Here is a 23,263-nt window from a genome sequence, read left to right on the forward strand (position 1 = left end):
CAATAATTTGATTTTTTTTATTAGAATACTAGCATGAATTGAGATCTAGAAATGATATATACAATCAAATGAAATTTATATTAAAATAATAATCCCAAAACAAATTAGCCATAAAGTTGCCGGAATTAGAGAAAAAAAATTGGCATAAAAACATTAAAACTTAAAATCTATTAATCTATTATTTCTAACTCAAAATCTACCAAATCAATTTATATATTTCTGTCCACACGAGGAAGTCTTCAATACTGTTAATGAGGTCAACTTTAGATTATTAGATCCTAATCTTCAAGTCTCATCAGATAAAAAAAAATCTGCAATAATAGTTATTTTTAAATTATATATTACACTGTAGATTTTTAAATTATTTTTTCATAAAATTATGCGCAGTTTTGGATGTTCTAAAACCGTGCAAACCGCACTTTTGAACTAAAAAATTATTAATTTAATAAAAAAATAGCACTGATGAATAAAAATCAATCAACCCACCATGAAAAGTTCAGGAGGGAAACGAAGGTCAGTTAATTGGAGCAGGAGGAGCTGTGCCATGTGAATCAAGTGTGCGAGTAGCTTTTTCCAATCCCTTCTGTTTCGGTCTGCTGACGATTCTTTGGAGAAATTAAGAGGAAAAGATCAAAGCTTCCACTGGTAGTTGGCAGGTATTGCTTTTCTGATTTTGTCTCTTGGTTATTGTTCAAGTTCTTTCCTTTTTTCACTGAGTTTCAGTATTTGTGTTTAATTTTAATGGATCATTTCTTGGGGTTTCTCGAGGATTTCTTGTTGGTTTTTGGATTTTAGTTGTGGTATTGAAGGCGTCTGCTTTTGATTTGTTCTGTTATGGAACAGAATACTTGTGTTTGTCGGCAAAAGGATTTCAGTTGTGTTTAATTAGGAATCATTATCCGCAATAAAGTTAATTCTGCCATGAGAAGCAGCAATTTGTCCGCAGTGATTAACGCTTAATCTGGAAAATGGTTCTCCCTTGATTTCTTTTATGGAGACATCTGAGATGTTTTGCAAAACAACAACCAAAAGTAATTTCAAAATCCTAAGGACTTAAGAAATTATTTAGGTTTCATTCGGGACAGCTTATTTTTTGCTTCATAAAGCAGTTTTCTAGTAAAAAAATTTAATTTTTGTGCATGAAAGCTGCTTTAAGAAGCAATAAGAAAGTCATCCCAAACAAAGCCTTAGTGTTGGTTTGCAATCTGCTGCTAAAAATGTTATTTTTTTACTGTGTTCTAACCTAAGAAACCCTTAGTAAATTTTTCTGCCAAAGCTGCTGGAAAGAAATAACTATTATGCTATTTTTTTTTTGTTCGGTTATTTTATTTTATTTCAAAATTTTAGTGGTTTTGATTGAACTAGTTTAGAATATGTGTATATTTCTGCTGAGTGCTAAGGTTTCTTTTAATTGATGATAGGCACAGGTGAACAAAGTGACCTTCCAAGAAAAGCTGATTGCAACAAAATTTGATCGATATGGATATATATGAAGGAAAATTTTGCATAGGGTGATGTGCAGATCATTTCAATCCATCCATATTGGATGGGAGAATATGATTTGATCTTTTTTGGTAGATATTGCTATTTGGTTGAAAAGTATCTTTGCAAGAAAGACAGTTTCAGCAAGGATACTTATGTTGCATAAGATGTTGAATTCTACTTTGGAAGTATCTCTGCGAAGCACTGCTATCTGAAGGCTTGTACATTTCATGAATGAAGCTTCTTTTGCTGGAAGAGTTACTGGATAAGCTTCTTTAGCTCGAAATTGAAACTCTTTTGTTGCGTTCTTGATCAAATAGTCTGAAGTTTGGTAGTTCTCCTTTGGCATTTCTCCTTTGAACCGTTTCTTGGATTCCAAGTCTTATGCAAACTTAAGAAGCAACTATCACTCAAAAAGATAGTTTACATGGGCAAAACAGAACTTTTCTGGCTTTATTAATGTTCACTTATCTGGGAATACACAATCTTGGGTAAACCTGTTTTGGTCGTGGCCATTCACTGTTTGCCTTTGCTAGCATTTTCTATTGTGGCTGTCTTTGCTCACCATTTGTTCTTTGGGCAATTCTCCTTTGGCATTTATCACCTGCTCACTTGCTATCTGGGGCAAGTCTCCTTTGGCATTTATCACTTCTATATTCTACCATTGTGGCGGTTCTCCTTGTGCTCTTGTTGCGTCCACGTCATTCTCTGGGGCAAATCTCCTTTGGCATTTATCGCTTACAAAACTGCTCTCCGTGGCAAATCTCTTTTTACAGATATTACGTGAGTGAATACTCTCAAGGGCAAATCTCCTTTGGCATTTAGGGCTTGCACAGACTCTCTCTGGGACAAATCTCCTTTGGCATTGATCACTTACACAATATCTCTCAAGGGCAAATCTCCTTTGGCATTGATTACTTACTATTACTTTTCTGGTGCAAAGCCCCTTTGGCATTTATCTCTTTACCATGACCTCTTGTGGGGCAAATCTCCTTTGGCATATGAAACACATATCACTGTTAGATCTATTTTGAAATACTTCATCTGCTAGTCTGTTTCAACTCTCCTACGACAGTTGGTCATCTGTCAATCTTAAATTAAATTCTAGGGGCAGATCTCCTTTGGCAAGAAGTGCTTTATCAATTGTTTCCAAGTTTTCTCTTTTCTGTGAAGCAATCTCTTGGAACATGTCCCCTGGACTATTTGAGTTTATTGATTGACGAGTTACCTCTGCTCTTTTATCCGGACGGCTATTGTTTGGCATCAAGTTTTTGAAGTATTCTGCTGACCTTATCACTTTGCATCATTGAGGAAGCGAATTAGCGATTTGTGAGCTGCATCCTTTGTCAGGGTTTTGCTCAGTTCAAGATCAACTCTAAGAAATAGTGGACACTTGAGCAAACATATTTATAATCATCGGTAAGCACATAATTTCTATCTCTTGTTCAATCTTGATAATGTGAGTTCTAATTAATATTTAAAATTTTTTATTGCTAACTGCATCTCATTTTCTTCAAATATTTCTTTCAGGAATTTGATGTAAATTATTGCTAGCAGTGAAGGCTAATCAAGTAGAGTTTAGGTGTTGTGCTTCTGCTTTCTTGCAGATTTGAGGTGAGTATATTTACTTCAATTTTCCAATAGCAGAAGGCTTTGTGGTGTCTGAATGTTTTGAGTTGAAATGTTCAGCATTATTTATTGCAGGTTTGGAGTGATGAATATGTTTACTGATTCTGATTCTGAAAGCTACACTGGAAGCACTGACACTGAGGATCATGATGGTATTGAATCAGCATATGGTGGGCAAGCTTGGAGCATTTTATCATGTCTTGATGAGAGCATAGAGAAGATAGATGATTTTCTTGCATTTCAAAGAGGATTTGTACATGGTGATATTGTGTGCTCTATCAGTGATCCTTCAAAGCAGTTAGGACGTGTGGTGGATGTCAATATGAGTGTGGACCTCGAGACGAGCTTGGGTGAGTTAATCGAAGGTGTGGATAGCAAAAAGCTTGTGAAAGTATGTCCTTTTTCACCAGGGGATTATGTAATACAAGGGAATTGGCTTGGACGAGTGAGCAGAGTTATCGATCGGGTAACGGTTTTGTTGAATGATGGTTCAAAATGTGAGATAATGTTAGGAGATTCAGATGATCTAATACCCTTGTCACCTATCTTATTCGAAGTTGGATCTCGTCCGCTTTATTGTCCAGGTCAGCGTGTCAGCATTAAGCATCACAGTATTTCTGAAAATGGAAGCTGGTTTTATGGTTCATGGAAGGCCGGTCGAACTGAAGGTACTATTTGCAATGTGGAAGTAGGGTTAGTGCATGTTAAATGGGTTACTTCTCTCATGTCTCTTGGATGCATTGCTTCTCCCCCTGATCAAGTTCAAGAGCCAGGGATGCTTATTTTACTTTCCTGCTTCTCATATGCTAATTGGCAAATAGGAGATTGCTGTACTCTTCCATTTGATTATCAAAACTATTCTAAAATGGCTGATAAAGAACCAGTACCTGTAACTGTTGCCCCTCAGTTTACAAAGATGCAACGGTCAGAGGCAAGTGATCAACTCTACAAAGAAATATATTCCATTGCAAAGACCAGAATCAAGGTTGATGTCTTATGGCAGAATGGTCAGGTTTCTTCTGGTGTATATCCAGAAGCTTTACTTCCTGTAAGCAATATCGGAGACCACGATTTCTGGCCAGGACAATTTGTGACGGAGAAGGTCATAAGTGAAGATGTGCATGTGGCAAGCATCCAGAATTTGGGAGTTGTGAAAAGTGTGGAGTCACAGGAACAAATTGTGAAGGTGAAGTGGATAACTGCTGAGCTTAAAGAGACTGTCAATTTCAATAGGGACACGGAGGAAATTGTTAGTGCTTATGAGCTGATCGAGCATCCTGATGCTTCTTATGGCCTTGGTGATATTGTAATACGGCTTTCAAATTGTGACAGTTTTGAGGGAAATATTTCCAATATTCATATTGGAACTGATCAGCTCTTGGAGCACAAAAGCACGCCTGCAAAAAGAGTTCTAGACCCTTCATTATTTCATGCAATTGACTCTAAGAAAAATGTTCAATCGCTTGGTTTCGATAATTGTCCTGCTAGTTATGCATCTCGCATTGGATTTGTAATTGGTTTCATGGATGAAAGTATTGAAGTGAGATGGGCCAGCGGTCTCATTTCCAAGGTATGCATTGTTATCTCCTTTTATCTTGTCTAATTTACTTGTAGAACATGTTGTCTTGGACATGTTAGGTGTCATGACCCAGCCTGAGAATCTGAAAGACGAAGGCGGGTGCAATCAGTCTAACAATTGTTTAATCATTTCCAATTAACATTACAAGTAATCCATAAGAAATAACTTTCAAAGTATAGAGAGGGACTAAACCACAATATTTTGTTAATAGTCAAACCATATAGAAAATAATTCTATTTCAGACATCTCAAGTAACTTAACTGAAATCGTATACATATGATTATTAAATGCTTGTTATCATTCGCTCATCTTCTTCCATACACAAATTATTCTCTATCACCCATTCAATCTAGAGGAGCCTTTTCTGAAACATTAGCATTTAATAACTGTGGGCTCCGAAAATTTGGCCCCGGCCTCCCTGCCACTGCATTTTTCTTCTTCGGGGGAGTTTTAACGGATTAATTTCTGGGGTAAATTTTGGAAGACAGATGGATTTGTAGATAATACACTACCCAGAGATTTCGCCCTCATTTTGCGAGGAATTTATGATCTGAGTTCTGGTTTCCTATAGGCGCAAGCCCCTATGGTTAATTAACACTCCCGATTACTAGAAAGAACTTTTGATTAAGGCTAGTCATCAATCAGATACGTGTTATCTGGCATATAGTAGCAGCATGGGCTTAGGTAAGGTTTGATAATTGATATTTAAAAATGAAAATTTCACCATCTTTCACTTAAAGCGGATGGTAGGGGAATGGATGATGGACCCGATCAAGATCCCATGGTTTCGTCATCCCGGGCCATCATGGTCCCTAGTCTACTTAGTTAGAGAAGGTAGTCGACCTAACCTGACAGAAGGATCCTTATCGGTAGCTATGGGTTATTTCGTCCAAGTGAACCTTGTAGACCTGGGGGAGTGTTTGTCTAAGGGGATAAATTTGAATCCACCTTAGCTAATAGAGGGCTTTGTGCCCTATCAATCATATTATATTGATTAATATCTTAAGGATTTGATGCCACTATGGAACGTATTGACTCTGGCCATAATCGGTATTTCGTGGTGCCATTTGGCTGCAAAATTACTCGGTTCAGAGGGCCCCAGGTCATAACTGTTTATCTTGCGGTGCCATTTGGTGGCAAAACTGCCGGTCAGATGACAAGTACGACTTCCTTATTGGCAGGAGATTATTTCAGAATGAATTCTAGTGATATTTTCAACTAGGCATTAGCCCCATACGAGCTGAATCTATTTTCAAATTTGTCCATCCGGCAAGCTATTGTAAAAGGTGGATGGATTTTTCTTTAAGTGGTTTATGATTAATTTCACTTTAAATATCTGAACTTTGGGATTTTTGAGGAGTTTTGGACATTTGAGCTTTGGAAACTTTTGGAATTATAAATTTTATGGGCCTCTAAAAGGCATTTTAAAATATTTGAGATCAACACGGCCATCATCGGGGAGTATGGGGGTCATTTTCATTTGAAAATTAAACATTGTCGACTTTGTTAATTTGTCGACAGAGGATTGGGTTCTTGGCTGGCTTTGTGGCTTTGCTAATGAATTTCGTTTGTTGGAGACCTTGAAGGCCTTATATGAACGTATAAAAATGATATTCTGGTCGACGCCTTGACCATATATCTGTTTGATAATTCGAGCTGCGTCGACCCCTATCTATCCATATAGAAGGATCGGGATCGAATTATGATTCATTTATTGACCCGCGCAGCATCCCTAAACGTCACGTGTATAACCATAACACGCTTACTGTGGCCCATACAAATTTTCGTGGGTATTTTATAATTATTTGTTGAACCTTGTCGACTCCAATTCACTTACTTAGGAGGATCGGGTTCAAATTTGGGCTTATTTATTGGCCCGCGCAACATCCCTAGACGTCATGTGTTTACCCATAACACACTCGCCAGGGCCCATGCGGGTGGTGATTGCACTTACCCGTTTTGTGTACCTATGTGTATACAAATTACGGTGTATGTGTGGGGGCATTCTTAAAATATTTGTAAATGCCTTATGTTCGCTTGCATGGATGTTACAGATCCGATAGTGTGTTGTAGCAGCTTATGGATTGAGTTATTTGCTGTTTTGTATAGTTAGACTGTAATGCACTACTTGTTGCTTTTGCATGTGGATTATAGTGCACTAACGAATCTCCTGCTTTGGGTCATAAGGACTTGCACTTGTTGAATCTCTTCTATATTTGCTTGAGGATAGCACTTTGTGGATATGATAGGTTCCATACAGCAGTTTGTAGGTATTTATATTTGATGCATATCATACATCTTCACTTGCAGGAGGATGATGTATTTGGCTGTCATTGGATGGTTGTTGATTGTGGGGTGTGGTAGCATCCGTCACCTATTGCTGGTTACCACTACTATGTTTACGAAGAATCTTCTATCATCGCGAGCAAGTGCTAAAAATTTGTCGTATATTGCATTGTATATGTTTGTAGAGATATCACCATACTTGCAACTTTCTTACTATCATTGCTTGAATGTGACATTTTCATTTGCCATTCATAGATCTATTGTATGCATTATGCGTGACGGATCTTCTATAGTCATTCGTGGATAGTTCGTATTGTCTTCTACCATTTATATTCCTTTGTTCTTATCTGGACCTCACTTAGATCTCGTAGTACCTTTTCTCTTTCATGGTTTGTGCAATTGAATATAGTAGGGATTACTGCATCTCTCTACATGGTTGCCATGAAGACTATAATCAGCTTCAGTTTTCTTATTCAAATGCGTTCATTTGTCATTCACAGGGTACTGCCACCTTTGCTGCACATATTATGTATTCATTTGGGAACATTTTTTTTTATTTTTTATTTTTTTATATTCATTTGGGAACATTGTGTGTATATATGATGGCTTTTACAGTAGCTTATAGGAACTTGCTTTTGCAGTGTATTATCCACATTTGCTTGTAGGAGTGCAATGTGTTTGTTTGAATGAAAGATACATATATAATAATTTCTCATTGTTGTCTCCATTGCGGTTTGCAACATTTGTCTATCTTTAATTATGATCAAACTATACATGCCTATATTGGTCATTGCTTGGAGATGAATTAAATTCAATGCTACTAGTCCGTTATCATGCTACAAAAAGTTCATGCCATGGCTTTGTGACCACATCATATCCTTCACAATCCTTTGTCATTTAGAAGGTAGATTATGCTTACAAGAGGGATTGCAACATATATGTTGAATATGATATCATTGGTCATTAACATTTCCCTTCCATTTAGGGTAATCACTTCTTAACCTTCACAATGATTGTGTTGTTGATCATAAGCACATTATTATATATATTTCACTTAAACCTTATTGACATGTTAATTATGTTTGAATGCCTTCCTCCACGAGTTCCCCTGTGGTCCATCCAAGTTTTTGCTTGAGTTCAACTATTCAAGTGAAGTTTGAGTCAAGTTCTTCTTGGTTGAGTTTGATTTAAGTCCTTTGGTCATTTGAGTTTGAATCCAACTAGTTCAAGTCATATTCACTTAATATACAAATTAAGTCCAAGTTTGAACTCATTAGATTCAAGTATATTTTGTTAATCATTTTTTCCAAATACAAGTCTATTTCATTATCCATTTAGGTCACCGATCATTCAAATTGCAAGCTCGAGTCCCCCTCCAAATACAAGTCCATTTCATTATCCATTTGGGTCACCGGTCATTCAAATTTCAAGCTCGAGTCCCCCTGTTGCCTTGTAAAGTTCAAATATGAGTTTAAATTGAGTTATTATTTTGAGTCCAAGTTAAGTCCTTTGGAGTTTAAAATTTTTTTATGCATTCTATTTAAGTCCAAGAAAAGAAATTTATTGATTGTTCGAATTTGAATTAAAGTCCATTTGATGTTCCAATCAACGTCCAAATAAAGTCCCATATTGTTCAAAAGTTTGCAAGTCTTTTATAAATGTCCAAGTCTCATATATCTTCAGTCGAAATTTTGGCAACCTCCCGGCATCTCCTCCATTTAGAGGAAACTACGGGAAACTGGGTCTCCCTCCATGATAGAGAAAAGCGTGCACGGTTGGTGTCCTGGGACACCGCAGCCGTAGTCTTCGTCCCCCATCACGCCAGATAAAGGCGTGCATGGGTCTTCAGGCATCGGTTTTGAAAGCACAATTATTCATTCATCCCTTCCACGCTATATAAAAGCACGCACAGGGCATGCCTGTCTCATTGTAAGCGCCGCACCGAGTTCCCTCCCACTTTGCTAGAGAAAAACGTGCATAGGGGGTCCTCGGCGCACCACAAACACCGAAAACAGGACTTTAGGGGATTACCCGCCTTGTCGCAAGTATCACAACGAATTCCCTCCTAGCATACTAGAGAAAAGCATACATAAGTGATTGTTCGTTGCGTTACAAGTGCCGAAACGAGTTTTCCCAAGTTTAGAACTTATACCTTAGCAAAGGGAGTGTCGGTGGAGTTGGCACACGGATTGAGGCAAATAAGTTCTCTCTTCTTTTTTTTTTTAACAATAACAAGAATAATAATAACATAATTATTATAATTAATAGTTCTTATAATTATAATAAATTTACCACCTAATTATTATAATAACATGATTATTTTAAATAATAATTATTATAATAACTAAATATAATTAACACTAATTAGGGGTTATAAATTACCTTGGGCTAACTCGGGTTCTGAATGGACTAAGAGGGGCTCAGGTTAGCCTTCAGATGGGTTTCGGAGGATGAGGTTTGGGTAAATAGCGGCTAGGGCTTGCGATTAAGTTGGAGATGGGTCGGGTAGAGGAGATGAAGTCGGATGGCTTCGGGTAGCAGCGATGGGAACTCGGTCGTAGAAGTCTAGGGGTCTGGCCGAGAGGAAGAGATGGGCTTGGAGGTCGGAGAGGTATCGGGATTCCCGGAGCTTGGTTTCAGCAAGGTAGGTCGGCTGCAAGCTTTGGTGGAAGGATCGAGTGGAGGTCAGCTTCGGCTTAGAGGAAGAGGCGTATATTTGCGGCTTGGTCTTGGGTTCGGTTAGAGAAGAGTAGAGGCAGCTTCAATGGCTTTGGCTTGAGGAGATAGAGTCGGTAAGGGATGCTCGGGAGGTTTTGTGTGCTGGATTTGAGCGTGGAGAAGTAGAGATAGTCGTGGGTTTCGGTTTGCTTTTAAAGACGTTGGAGAGCAGCGATCAAGGAGCTCCATAAAGGAATCCCGCGAGGAGACGCGAATGACGTCGAGTGCACAGTGGCTCGACAGGATTTTGAGCAGATATCACGGAGGATTCGATGGATTTCAGCAGGTATGCATCTTTTTTTTTGTAGTTCTCATGGCAGATGTCAACAATATCGAGTTGAGTTAACACAACAAACTCAATCACTAATTATAATTCTATCATGTAACAATTTCAAAAATAGAAAATAGAATGCTTGTGAGTCATTATTAGTGTCATTAAACATTTCATTTATAAAGAATTTATATAGATATACTACTCTGTAAAATTGAAGGCAACATTAGTTTGCAGAAGATAAAAGATAACATTTTGTAATGTATTTATCAAATCATATCTTGAAAAATATAACATGTCTCAAGAGAAGCTTTCAAAGTTTCCACCAATTAAGGTACAACTATTTTTATATATTTTTCTAAACCTTTTTCCATTTTGTGTATGGGTATATTACATCTTCAGTTAATATTATAAGGGGATGAACTCTTTTATTTAATAGGCACGTACATTCTCTTTCATTGTATTCCTTTCATTTATGTTGTCTTATATTTACATTTAAGTTTGCACATGCATGAGTTTCAATAAGATACTTTCGCATTTAATGTTTATTATAATATGAAGGTAGTTATGAAAGTGAAAGAAAAAAATATTATTTCTTCTATGAAAATTAACATTACTAACATTTTAAAGTATGCATGCAAAATACAATATTAACCAATGCATTAAATCATAAAAAGAACTGCAACTATTATAAGATAGAAATGTAATCATCCCTTGATCTTAGAGAACGTGCTTTTGCCTGTTTCAATCATTAACTTCACCTTCTTTGATGGAATATATATAATCATACAAAAGATATCCTTATTAATTGATTTGTCTCATTTACTTATACTTCTTTGTATTATACCTACCTTAAGCTCCCTATACTTGTTAAGGTAATTATGAGAATTTTAACATGCAATTTTAGATTTTTATTAACTTAAATAAATATGAAAATTTTAATTTAAATGCATACCTCACATATTCACAAGTCACAATATCCCCTCTTTCTTTTTTCATTTTATTCACTTTCTTTACATCAAAACAACTTAAACATTTTTTTATGCTAATTAAGTGTTAATCCTTAGAAAGCATTATTGCTCACATAATAGAATTTTATCCTTCTGATGAAGATTTGTAATTTCAATTTCATGTACATGCCTTATGCCTTTTCTCCAAACTTCCTTCACTAATTTTTGGTCGAATCCGGCCAGGGGGCAGCTTCCCCTTGGACCCCCAACATAACATATATACACTTTTAATTAAAAATTTTCATGTTTCAAATTCATGTGGATTAATTGTGTCGATCCTTCATAGGATAATGAGCTCTTGTGGTGTAGGAATTGGGTCTACTGATGGTCCATCAGAGACCAATATTGAAGATAACAAACATCTGTGGGGTTATGTGAAAAAAATAGGTAAAACGTCAGAAGGGGATGGCAATATTGCATTCAAATGTAATTTTTGTAATGTCACATACAAAGGATCATATTATAAAGTGAAAGCTCATTTGTTGAAGATTAGTAGTCATGGAATTAAAGTATGCCCGAATATAAGCTCATCATAAATGGCTTAATTACAAAGAAAAACCAGGGAAGTTGAGCAAAGGAGTAAAAAAGAGCTTTCAAAACATATTCCACTTCCAAGCACTCATGCTTCATATCCTTCATCATCTTCTTCAATTAGAAGTGATGACAATACTATAAATAAATGGCCTTTCCGGATGGAGGGATTTGAACCAAAAAGAAGAAAACATGTAGAAAGTGCTGTGGAGAAAGCATTTAATTTACAAATTAGAGAACAACTAGATGAGAAAATAGCTAGAATGTTTTACTCAGCTGGATTTCTTTTTAACCTAGCAAGGAATCCACATTACAAGAATGTTTTTACCTATGCATGCAATAATAATCTTACAGGATACGTGTCACCAGGATATAATGTCATTAGAATGAAGTTGTTGCAAAGAGAGGGATAATATTGAGACGTTGCTCGAGCCTACTAGAGGAGTTTGGAAGGAAAAATGAATTACTTTGGTTTGTGATGGTTGGACAGATCAACAAAGAAGACCACTTATCAACTTCATGCCTATAATAAAAAGCTATCCTATGTTTATCAATGCTATAAACTATGAAGGACAGTACAATGATAAGTTCTTCATTTTTAATTTAATTAAAGAAATTATCATAATGGTGAGGCCTTCAAACATCATCCAGGTCATTACTGATAATGCATCTATTTGTAGAGCTGTAGGTCTACTTGTAGAGCAAGTCTATCCTCATATTTTTTAGACACCATGTGTTGTGCATACGCTTAATCTTGCCTTGAAGAACATTTGTGCAGCTAAGAATACCGAGACAAACGAAATCACTTATAATGAATGTCATTGGATCACAGTGATTGCTGGAGATGTAGTTGTAATTAGAAATTTTATTATGAATCACTTCATGAAACTCGGTTTGCCTCAGTTATAGTGATGTTGAGAAGATTCCAAAAAATAAAAAATGCTCTTCAAGCTATGGTGATCAGTGATAATTGGTCATATTATAGGAAAGATAATGTTGGAAAGGCTAGGTATGTAAAGAAGAAGCTTTTAGATGATTTATGGTGGGATGAGATTGAATACATCTTAAACTTCACAGATTCAATTTATGAGATGTTGAGAGTAGTAGATATGGATAAGTCTTATTTACATCTCATTTATGAGATGTGGGATTCAATGTTAGCCAAAGTAAAAAAAAATTATATATAGATATAAGAGGAAAATATTTCATGAAGACTTAAGCTTTTGGGATGTTATTTATGTTATTCTATAAGATAGATGGAGCAAAAGTAATACACCTTTACATTGCTTGGCTCACTCACTAAATCTCAGTTAAATTTCAATATTTTTTCATTATTAATTTATAATTTGTTGTTTAGTAATTTCAACATTTTTTTATTATTTGCTTTTAATATTTTTTTAAGATATTCAACCAAAGAATGACTTCAAGAGGATCCTTAAAGAGTTTTTTCACAGAAAGATTTATAAATTTCAAATATGAGAAAAACATGTTTGAAGTGTTATTTTCCAAATGAGAAGGAGAGAAGAAGTGTCAATATTGAGCTTGCTAAATTTTTTGGTTATTTAGAAGACTTTGGTGACCAAGAGTCATTGCGTGATAGGTGGAGAATTGATCCAAAAATATAGTGGATTATACATGGAGATTTAGCACCTCTACTTCAAACAATTGCAATAAAATTGCTTGGTCAAATTTCATCCTCATCTTGTTGTGAAAGAAATTGGAGCATATACTCGTTCATCCAATCAATGAAGAAAAATAAAATTACTCCACAACGGGCTAAAGATTTAGTTTATGTGCTACAAACCTTCGGCTTCTCTTAAGGAAAACTTCAACTTATATGGAAGGAGACAATAGGATGTGGGATGTTGCGGGAAATGGATTTGAATCTCTTGAGGATATGGTAATATTAGAAATTGCTAATCTTTCACTTGATGAACATGAATTCATTGAATTGGAAGCTATGATATTCGTTGAAGATGATATAGAAATGCAAAGACAAACCACTGAAGAAGCTAATCCTATCATTCCTTCTATTGAATAATTCAATCTTCATATGTTGGACAATTTATGTTTTTGGTTTTGTTGTTGTACTAGACATTTAAATATTTAATGCTTACTTTTATTTTGATATTATAAGATACAATGCTACAAATGATATTGCTTTCAATTTTTTTTGTCATTTCAAATATTATGCTTTGATTAATTTATTATTTTTTATGTATGATTTATATATTATAATGCCGTATTCGCGCCGTATCCGTATCGTATCCATGTCGCCGTATCCGTATCGGTGCAACGTAGTCTGTAATGTAATTAATTTAAGCTCAACTACAGATACTAGTGGGAAGATGAACAAGGAATGCTAGTTTGAATTGTATTTCTGTCCTGAGACATAAAGCACACTATAGACTTTTCAAAAAGTTGATTTAAGCTTCATTAGGGATAGCTTTCTTATTCCTTTTTAAAACAACTTTTTAGTATAAAAATTTCTAATTCAAGAAATTTTTATGCTAGAAAGCTGCTTTAGAAAGTAATAAAAAAGCTGTCCTAAACGAAGCCTAATCATGCAGACAAATTGGAGATTGACTTTAGAAAACTATGTAGAGCATATCCATTATACTAGTTAAATACCCATAAGAGGTGTTTGATATGCAAGGGTAGATCCCTTGTACTGGTTAAAGTCTAGCTTTTGTTCCAAACAACTACACATTTGGTGGCCAATTTAAACAAGACATTAATACTATGAAGAAAACAATTGAAAGTGAAGAAATTAAATGATGTTTGGTCAGAACTGTGTCATGGATTGCATGAGGAATTTTCAACTAATTCCACATTATTAGTTAAGCATGCTTCGGCTGGTAGCCAACAATGTTGAACAGTTGTGTAGTATAATAGTTCATTTATTTTGCCATTCTTTAATATTTTAATTTTTACATCTGAATTATGGCAATTAGAAATTTCAGCCCATGGATAGATGCTTCAGCCACATTTTGTGGTTCTTTATATTCTTGTGGAATGATACATTAACTTTGACTTTGTTTGGGACGACTTTCTTACTGCTTCTTAAAGCAACTTTCTAGTACAAAAGTTTTAATTTTTGTACTTGAAAGCTGCTTTAAGAAGCAGGAAGAAAGCCACCTCAAACGAAGCCTTTGTTGATGCTTGCTTCTTAAATAGTTGTCCTTTGTGCTGACATTGTCATTCTGGCATTTGTGTTTTCATTAGCTTTTTCTTAAACTACATGTGAATTGATGAATCAAAATTATGGGGACATTGCTGCATTTTCTGTTTGGTGACCTTTAATTCGTGATTGAGCAGATTTTCCTCAGTAGGCTGGGAGATAGTAAATTAATTAGGGCAGTTATCTGTTTGTATAATTAGTACATATGTTGAACAATGAACGTCCTTCAGCTGAAAGAACATCGTGTTCTTCTTGTAAAAAGAAAAAAAGTATACCTGGCATAGGCTCTTGTTCATCAGCTGCGAAAGCATTTGTTTTACCTTTTTTTTTGTTAAATATTTATGTGAAGGCTGATGGGTTATATTTTTTTCTTCTCATTAATGTTTCAGGTGCACCCTTATGAAATTTTTGGCTTGGATAGGCTTGATGAACTTGACTCATCATCAGCCGTTCATCAAGTTGTTGAACATGTCCAAAGCGAGATATCCGAGCATGCCAAATTACAAGAGAATGAGGTCAAATCTTCCCCTATTTCCCTTCCTTTTATCCTTACATCTTTGAAAACCCATTCCACTAGCAAATTCTAACTCCACAAACAGTTATTTTTTCATAACTTAGGTTTCGTTTGGGACGCTTTTTTAGTGCTTTTTAAATTAGCTTTTTGATAGAAAAATTTATTAAACTAAATAATTTTGTACTAAAAAGTTGCTTTAAAAAGCAGCAAGAAAGTACACTATTATTATTATCACAATTGTAAAATGTAAGTACTTATCACTTGTTGCTCCACATCATCTTTATGCAAATTTCCCCTATCACTCATTCAATCCATGATGACGTCCTTCAAAATAGTTATTAAATAATTAATGTGAGTTATAAATATAACTAGTGGGTATATTATAGTTCTAAACTATATCGATGTAACAAAATAAAGACAATAATATATATGCCAGTTATCAATTATCATAAATGAATCTATATAATGTCATAGAATATCTGAGCATTAAAAAAAAAATATTTTATTGATATTAATAGCATAAGTAAAGAAGCATATCTTATCATTTTTTTTATAGTACAACCATCACATGAGCACCATCTAATTATACGATTTAAGATATTTTTGTATTAATATCCTTTTTTTTAAGCCTATCCCAACACCAAAGTGAGGGATAGTATTTAAACCTCTATGTGCTAGTACAAAGCATCCCCTACTAGTATGATGAGAGAGTGAATTCCATTTTTCAACATATAAATGCAATCATGTGCAATCATTCCTATATAAAATATTATTCTTGCATTCTATTCATTATTTTATCAATGACTTTTGCCTTATATTATATGATAAAATCATGGAAATTTGAAACAAGATGTTTTCTAAATAATATCCATGATAATATCAGTATCATGTGCATAGAATCAGAGACAATCATTTGTAGACAATTTGTAATAATGATCTTGTAGTAATCATGCTATTAAATGCATAAAAAGGCATATTAATCAATACATAAAATTTAGAAGAACATGTAATATTATTATAAAATAGAAATAAGATTGCCCACCTTAATCTCAGAATATTTGCTTTGCTCCTTAATCCTTAAATGTCATCTCCTTTTGCTAATGCTTATGATCATATATAGTTATCTAAGTTATTCATGTTAACTAATATATGTCCTAAATTATAACGTGCTCCCATGATTTAATTATGTTTTTTTATTTATATTATTTTCCGTCTTTACATATTTTCACTGCAACTATTGCTTTCCACATTTGCCAGCCTCTCTCTCTCTCTCTCTCTCTCTCTCTCTCTCTCTCTCCTCTTCCTCTCTGTCTATTGGCATCTTAGAGGTGCATCTGCTCGTACGTATATTGCAAGTAAGCTTGACTTTTTTTCTGTTTATTATATTTATTTCTTTCTAAAGATTTGAAGCTGGCGTAACTTTTTGAAATAAAGGTTGGACATGGTTCCAATGGAGGTTCCAACAGAGGTTTGTGGGATGCTGCTTTCCTTTTGCTTCCTTCAGTGACGCTTAGATTTCTTACAAATATAGTTGAGCGGCTATTCAGCATTGGTGGTTCTTCCAGTCCATCTTGCGAAAAATTGAGGGATTTCAATCGTCTTGATAAAATATGTGAATGCTCTTTATCATCTCGTTCCTCAAGGACTGGAGATAATCTTCAGCTTGTTAATGGGAATAATTCCCTTGGACTGCATATTTCAGAGATCAACGTGCCATCACTGGGTGGTGATGAACTGCAATTTGAAGGGTGGAAGAAGGTAGTAAAATGTGGAGCAGAACAGATTGGAAGATCAGCACTTATGTTAAGCTGTGAGAAAGCAGAGAGATTTAAACAGTTTGATAGTGTGTTTGGCTATTTGGACCATCATTTTGCACATGTTTTCAGACAGGATGCAGCAGCGTCGCAGGCAAGATTGTTACTTAATACTTGATTTTTTCTCTACTTCTGGCTAGCATGCAAAACTTCTTTTGGGTTGTTTTCAGGTTAAAAATGGTTGGCTGAAGAGGGTGCATCAAGAATGGAGCATTCTTAAGAAAAACCTTCCTGGTCTGTTCAATGTTTTATCGTTTGTTTGTGTGTATTTCTTTTTTTTATTATTGTTTTTATTTTTTTCTGACATTGATACAGTAAGTGATGAGAGATTTTGAAAGTTCAAATTTAGGGCAATTTATATGCTTAATACTTAATTCCCGCATACACCCGCGCTCCGTTTTAGTTTGCTGGCATGCCTGGAAACTTTGTGAGTCTGTTTTGACACTTCAGAAAGGGGGTGGAAGAATATTATAAATTCATTTAATTTCATTCAGATGATGTTATTTGATTATGCATATTTTTAATAATGTTAGCAAATTTTGTTGGTTCCTGATTCTCTTTTCTTTATAAACTTTCACAGAGAGTATTTATGTTAGAGTTTATGAGGAGCGCGTTGATCTTTTGAGGGCATCAATTGCTGGACAGCCTGGAACACCTTATTATCATGGCCTTTTCTTCTTTGATATTCATTTACCTAGCAATTATCCTCAGGAACCGCCGGTAAGTATATTATTTTCAAATTTATTTTTTTGAGTAACCTGAAAGGTCTGCATATTAATTGCTTGAAGGTTGGTTTATTATATCTGCTCATTGGCTTCACAGTTTCTATTTTATTTTTTACTGTACGTTTTGTAAAATTTATTATGTTAAGAGACTTTATGTCAATCATGCAATCAAATATGACCAAAAGGATTCAGCATGTAATTTGATGGCTAGCAAATATCACCGATGCGATAGATTGGCAAAATGAATAAACATAGAAGGTTGCAATAGTGTCTCTATCATCAACAATAATTCAACGTATAGAAGAAGCATCAATAAAGGAGACTAATACATCGTGAACGTCACAAATTGATGATCAAGATTTGTTGAATAAGTCTCAGACAAATACAATTTGCAAGTGATCAACATCATTTAACTTCAGGCAAATACGTTGACTTGTTTGTAAATAATGAGGCTGTCAGACATCCGACGAATACAATCAAGGAGACTTCGATAAATGCGTTCAAGAAGGATATGATAGATGCACTAACATAATTTGCAAGCAACAACATAAAATTTCCAACGAATATTAAAAGACTATCATTGTTGGTTTAAGTGTAAGCATCAATATTACACAAGGGCAGGGAAATCTAATCAACTTGAAGTATTTGAATGATCACAAAAATGAGCAATTGCAAACAATGACTTATGATGACTGAAGTTTCTGCACATTACTCATAAGCAATAGTGTAAGGAATACAACAAGTCCAAACACACCTACAGGCTGTCGTAGCAGTTGTAGGAGGCCCATTACATATTCAACATATTGACTATGGGCAAATATGAAAGCACTGCAACAAATGCAATCATCTACAATCAAAAGCAGGAGATTTGTTAGTGCACTAAAATCCACATGCAGAAAGCGATACGTTGTGCAAAACTATCTACTTGTAGAAAAGGATAAGCTGTTCACGATAGTCTATCTGTATGAAACATTCAGATAACTAGTACAATGCCACTCTACCGAATTTGTAACACTTGTACAAGCAGACAGAAGACGTCTACAGGCTTCTACATAGAGCATTGGGCACACTCGGATGCTGATCATTTGCACAGTTGATCAACGCTAAATGTTCCTGAAAATGCCCCTACACATGCACTACAAATGTGTACACATAAACACAAAGAAGTGCATATGCAATCAAATACCTGCATGGACCCCGATGAGCGTGTTATGAGAACACACGCGACGTTTAGGGATGTTGTGAAGGTCAAACAATAAATCTTAAGTTCGAGCCCGATCATTCTATGCAGGTAGATATGAGTCAAAATGGCTCAAATTATCAAATAAATATATAATCAATGTATCGTCTAAGATATTTATTTATACATTCATGTTAGGCCTTCAAGGCCTATGAATAAGGAAAATTCATAAATAAAGGCATAAAATCGGTAAGTAGACATAGTGAATAAAGTTTAATTAATAAAATGAAAGTGACCTCATAAAAACCCTGATGATGGTTATGTTGAATGAAGATCTCAATCGGAGGTGTTAATTCCAAACATTTAAAAAAATGCATCCAAATGTTCAAAACTCCAAAAATTTTAGAAATCCCAAATATTTAAAATTGAAATTAATCATCAATCACTTAAAGCATAAAATTCATCCACACTCCGCAATAGTTTATTGAGGTGGACAAATCTGAAAATAACTTCAGCTCACATAGAGCTAATGTCTAGTCGATAATATCCATTAGAATTCATTCTCAAACCATTTCCTGTCAGTAAGGGCGTGGCATGTGTCCTCTAACCGACTGTTTTTTCACGAAATGCATCGCAAGTAAACAGTTATGACCTGGGCTCTCTGAATCGGGTGGTTTTCCGCCAAATGACACCACTACATTACGGTTATGGCCAGAGCCCGTATGCTCTCCAATGGCATCAAATCCTTGAGAGATGAATCAATATGATATAATCGATAAGGCACAAAACCCTCTGTTAGCTAAGATGGATTCAAATTTATCTCCTTAAACAAACACTTCCCCCAGGTCTACAAAGTACCCTTGGACGAAGCAACCCATGGCTGCCGATAATAATCCTTCTATCAGGTTGGGTCGACTACCTCCTCTGACTAAGAAGACCCGAGACCACGATGGCCCGGAGCAAATGAACCATGGGATCTTGATCGGGTCCATAATCCTTTCCCCCGCCATCTGCTTTAAGTGCAAGATGGTGAAATTTCTAATTTTAAATATCAACCCTTCAAGTTCCAAACACTTAAACCCATGTTGCTACTATATGCTAAATAACATGTAGTTCTACGAACCTGATTGACTACTAGCCTTAATCGAAAGTTTTGTCTAGTGATCAGGAGGGATAATTAACTATAGGGGCTTACACCTATAGGAAACCAGAACTCATATAATAAAGTCCTCGCAAAATGAGGCGACATCTCTTGGTGTCTTATCTTCAAACCCAATCTGCCTTCCCAAAATTTACCCAGGAACTTAATCTTTTAAAACCCCCCTGAAAAGCAACGGGGGAGGCCGGGGCCGAATTTTCGGAGGCCACAGTGTTCATAATTAAAATCATCAAATCAATTATAGAGCTTCTAATATATCTTCTAAATAAAAATTCATATCCCTATCTTTCATTTATATTATTTTCATACCATATCTGAAATCATAAAGTTGCACATAGTACTATAAAAACAAAGTAGATACCTGATTCATAATCCTTGTATCCTTTTTTTTTTTTGCTAAAATCATAGTGTAGCATCAAATGAGCTACAAACTTAGTAATATAAATAATTCTCACAGATAAAGAAATTGCACAAAAATTCTATAATGATCATATATGCCATGCATATGCATAAGGAGCTCATGTATCTATTCTTAATGTCATATGATTAATGTCATGTCATGCATATAGGTTCAGGCCTCTTTGTAATATTATCCCCTTGATATGAGTTGGCCTGTTCCAACTCACAACAACAAGGCTAAGGAAATCTTGATCAAATTTTATTTTATAAGCAGATTGTTCACTACCACTCGGGCGGGCTGAAATTGAACCCGAACCTGTATGAATCCGGAAAGATCTGTCTCAGCCTTCTGAATACATGGGCTGGTAGTGGCACTGAAGTATGGAATCCAGATAGCTCCACCATCCTTCAAGTCTTGCTATCTCTTCAAGCTCTTGTCCTCAATGATAAGCCATACTTCAATGAAGCTGGTTTTGACAAACAGATAGGGAGAGCTGAGGCAGAGAGAAACTCTATAAACTACAACGAAAACGCTTTCCTTCTTACATGCAAATCAATGCTGTACATTATGAGGCAACCACCTAAGGTCAATTTACAATTTACAGATTTCAAATGGCTTCATTAGAATCTTCATAAAAACCTGTTATGTTTTGCTTATGTTCTTCATTTAAATAATTCACAGCATTTTGAGGCACATGTAGAGGAGCATTTTGTCGAACACGCTCTCGACATCCTCGTAGCTTGCAAAGCCTACATGGACGGTGCTCGAGTTGGGTCGTATGGGTCGGGAATGCGATCCGAGGACGGTTGCAGAAACAACTCAGCTGGTTTTAGGATCATGCTTGCAAAGATCTTACCAATGCTTGTATCAAGCTTCGCGGCGAAGGGGATCGATTGCAGCCAGTTTATAAACCAAGATGATCAGTTCCCTGGTTTTAGTAAGGATCTGGACACAATGTAAAGTTCCAGAAACTGAAGAGGAATGTGATTCTGGTGTTTTCTTAAATAATTGTTGTGAGAAGAACTAATATGGTGTGGTGTGCCTTGTGAAAGATATTGTACTAAGGATTGCCAGTTTCTGCTGTAAATAAATGGCTGCTGTGTCTACAAATAATAGCAACAATTTGTATGATAAACTTAGCATGAAAGTGATGCTGCTTCAGCCGTCTACTTTGATTGCAGGGTGTTTAGTTGTGAAGGAAATCAGTTCTTGAGTAGATCAAAGAAAAAAAAATGTTAGTATATTTTGATATTTTAATACTATTAATACAACGACAATCTCAAGCCTTTCATTCTATGTGAAGTCGGCTATCTGAATTTTTTTTTTCTATTGTGTCCTATTAAGAATTAAAATCTCATTTAAATCTAATAAAGAAAAGTTATTTTCAATATTTTTTAATCAGGTCTTCTTAGGTCTATCCACCTTTCTTAACATAAGTCAAATTCAATAAATCTATTTTCTTAACTGGATCATCGAAATGCTACTACTATTAATCATCTTATAGAAATTTTTTTTTAAGTTTGAGGGGGATTTTTCTATTTCACAACAAGCCCGATGCATTCCTCCACTTCAGCCATCCAACCTCAAATTTGCTAAAAATATCCCATGTATTTTACCATCAGTCGGAATAATAGACCCATGATATCTAAAATTAATGTGCACTCTTATTAATGGCTTAATTTCCCAAAGACATAATCCCCCAACTAGATCTTTTAACACAAAAAATTTGCTCCATATATTCGGTTTTAGATCTACTCAAATGAAAACTTTTAGACTCTAAAGTTGATCTTTATAGTTTGAGTTTGCCTTCCACTGCCTCTCTAGTCTTATCAATAAAAAATATATAATCAGCAAAAAGCATACACCAGGGTACAACCTTTTGCAAATGTCAAGAGAAAACATCCATGACTACAACAAAAAAGATATGGGCTTAAAGCTGATCATCGATGTAATCCAACATAAATAGGAAAATATTTGGTCAAACCACCTTGTGTTTTAACACAGGTAACAACTCATGCATACATATCCTTAATGATTTGAATATAAGCATTATTTACTAATTTCTCTTCTAGAACTCTCCATAGCACTTGTCTTGAAACTTTATCATATGCTTTCTCTAAACCAATAAATATCATATGAAGATCCTCCTTATTCTCTCTATATTTCTCCATCAAACCTCTCAATAAATGTATAACTTCCATAGTAGACCTACCTGGCATGAATCCAAATAGATTTTGAGAAACATTAGAATTAGTCATAATCTATGCTCTATAACTCGCTCCCATAGTTTTAAAGCATGACACGTTAACTTAATTCGTCTATAATTCGCTCAATTTTATGCATTACCTTTGTTCTTAAAAATAAGAATCAACACAATCATTCTCCACTCATCTAACATATTTTTAGTCTTCAAAATAAAATTAATAAGTTTAGTAAGCCAAAAAATTCCTTCATTTCCTAAGCATTTCCACAGCTCTATTAGTATGTCATCATGTCCAATAGTTTTTCCAAACTTCATTTTCTGTAAAGACTCTCAAATTTCAGTTTTACTAATACACTGATAAAAATAAAAATCTATACTTTCATGTATGATGCTAAGGCAGTAAAATCAATTGTATTCTCACAATCTAGAAAAGTTTAGCAAAATATCTCATCCATCCTTGTTAAATTTCCTCTTCTACTAAAAACACCTTTTGACATTCGACCTTAATGAACTTCACTTGAACTAAATCTTTACCACTTCTATTTCTTTATTTGACTAACTTATATATATATATATATATA

The 23,263-nt window shown here is 35.1% G+C and overlaps 1 protein-coding gene across 2 annotated transcripts; it reads left to right on the plus strand.

Moving 5' to 3' along the window:
- The first annotated feature begins 440 nt into the window (after nt 1–440).
- LOC110112472 (probable ubiquitin-conjugating enzyme E2 24) lies at nt 441–21,648 on the plus strand. Of its 2 annotated transcripts, none has more exons than XM_020844805.2 (10): nt 441–656; nt 1,422–2,901; nt 3,013–3,096; nt 3,172–4,681; nt 15,077–15,202; nt 16,636–17,109; nt 17,186–17,249; nt 17,596–17,735; nt 20,753–21,064; nt 21,161–21,614. In XM_020844805.2, exons 4-10 carry the CDS (start codon nt 3,197–3,199, stop codon nt 21,437–21,439), a joined length of 2,880 nt encoding a protein of 959 aa, XP_020700464.1. In that variant the 5' UTR covers nt 441–656; nt 1,422–2,901; nt 3,013–3,096; nt 3,172–3,196; the 3' UTR covers nt 21,440–21,614. The 2 variants fall into 2 exon arrangements, with proteins under 2 accessions (XP_020700464.1, XP_020700406.1); XM_020844747.2 differs by having other exon boundaries at nt 442–656; nt 3,187–4,681; nt 21,161–21,648.
- The last annotated feature ends 1,615 nt before the right edge of the window (nt 21,649–23,263 follow it).

The sequence above is a fragment of the Dendrobium catenatum genome, unplaced genomic scaffold, assembly GCF_001605985.2.
Source record: "Dendrobium catenatum unplaced genomic scaffold, ASM160598v2 fragScaff_scaffold_1617, whole genome shotgun sequence".
In the NCBI taxonomy this organism is placed as follows: Eukaryota; Viridiplantae; Streptophyta; class Magnoliopsida; order Asparagales; family Orchidaceae; genus Dendrobium; species Dendrobium catenatum.

Coding starts and splice junctions, on each gene's coding strand:
- LOC110112472 (XM_020844805.2), top strand. CDS start 3,197: ATGAATATGTTTACTGATTCTGATTCTGAAAGCTACACTGGAAGCACT. Junction 17,110..17,185: donor AGGATGCAGCAGCGTCGCAG/GCAAGATTGTTA, acceptor GGTTGTTTTCAG/GTTAAAAATGGTTGGCTGAA. Junction 21,065..21,160: donor TTATGAGGCAACCACCTAAG/GTCAATTTACAA, acceptor AATAATTCACAG/CATTTTGAGGCACATGTAGA.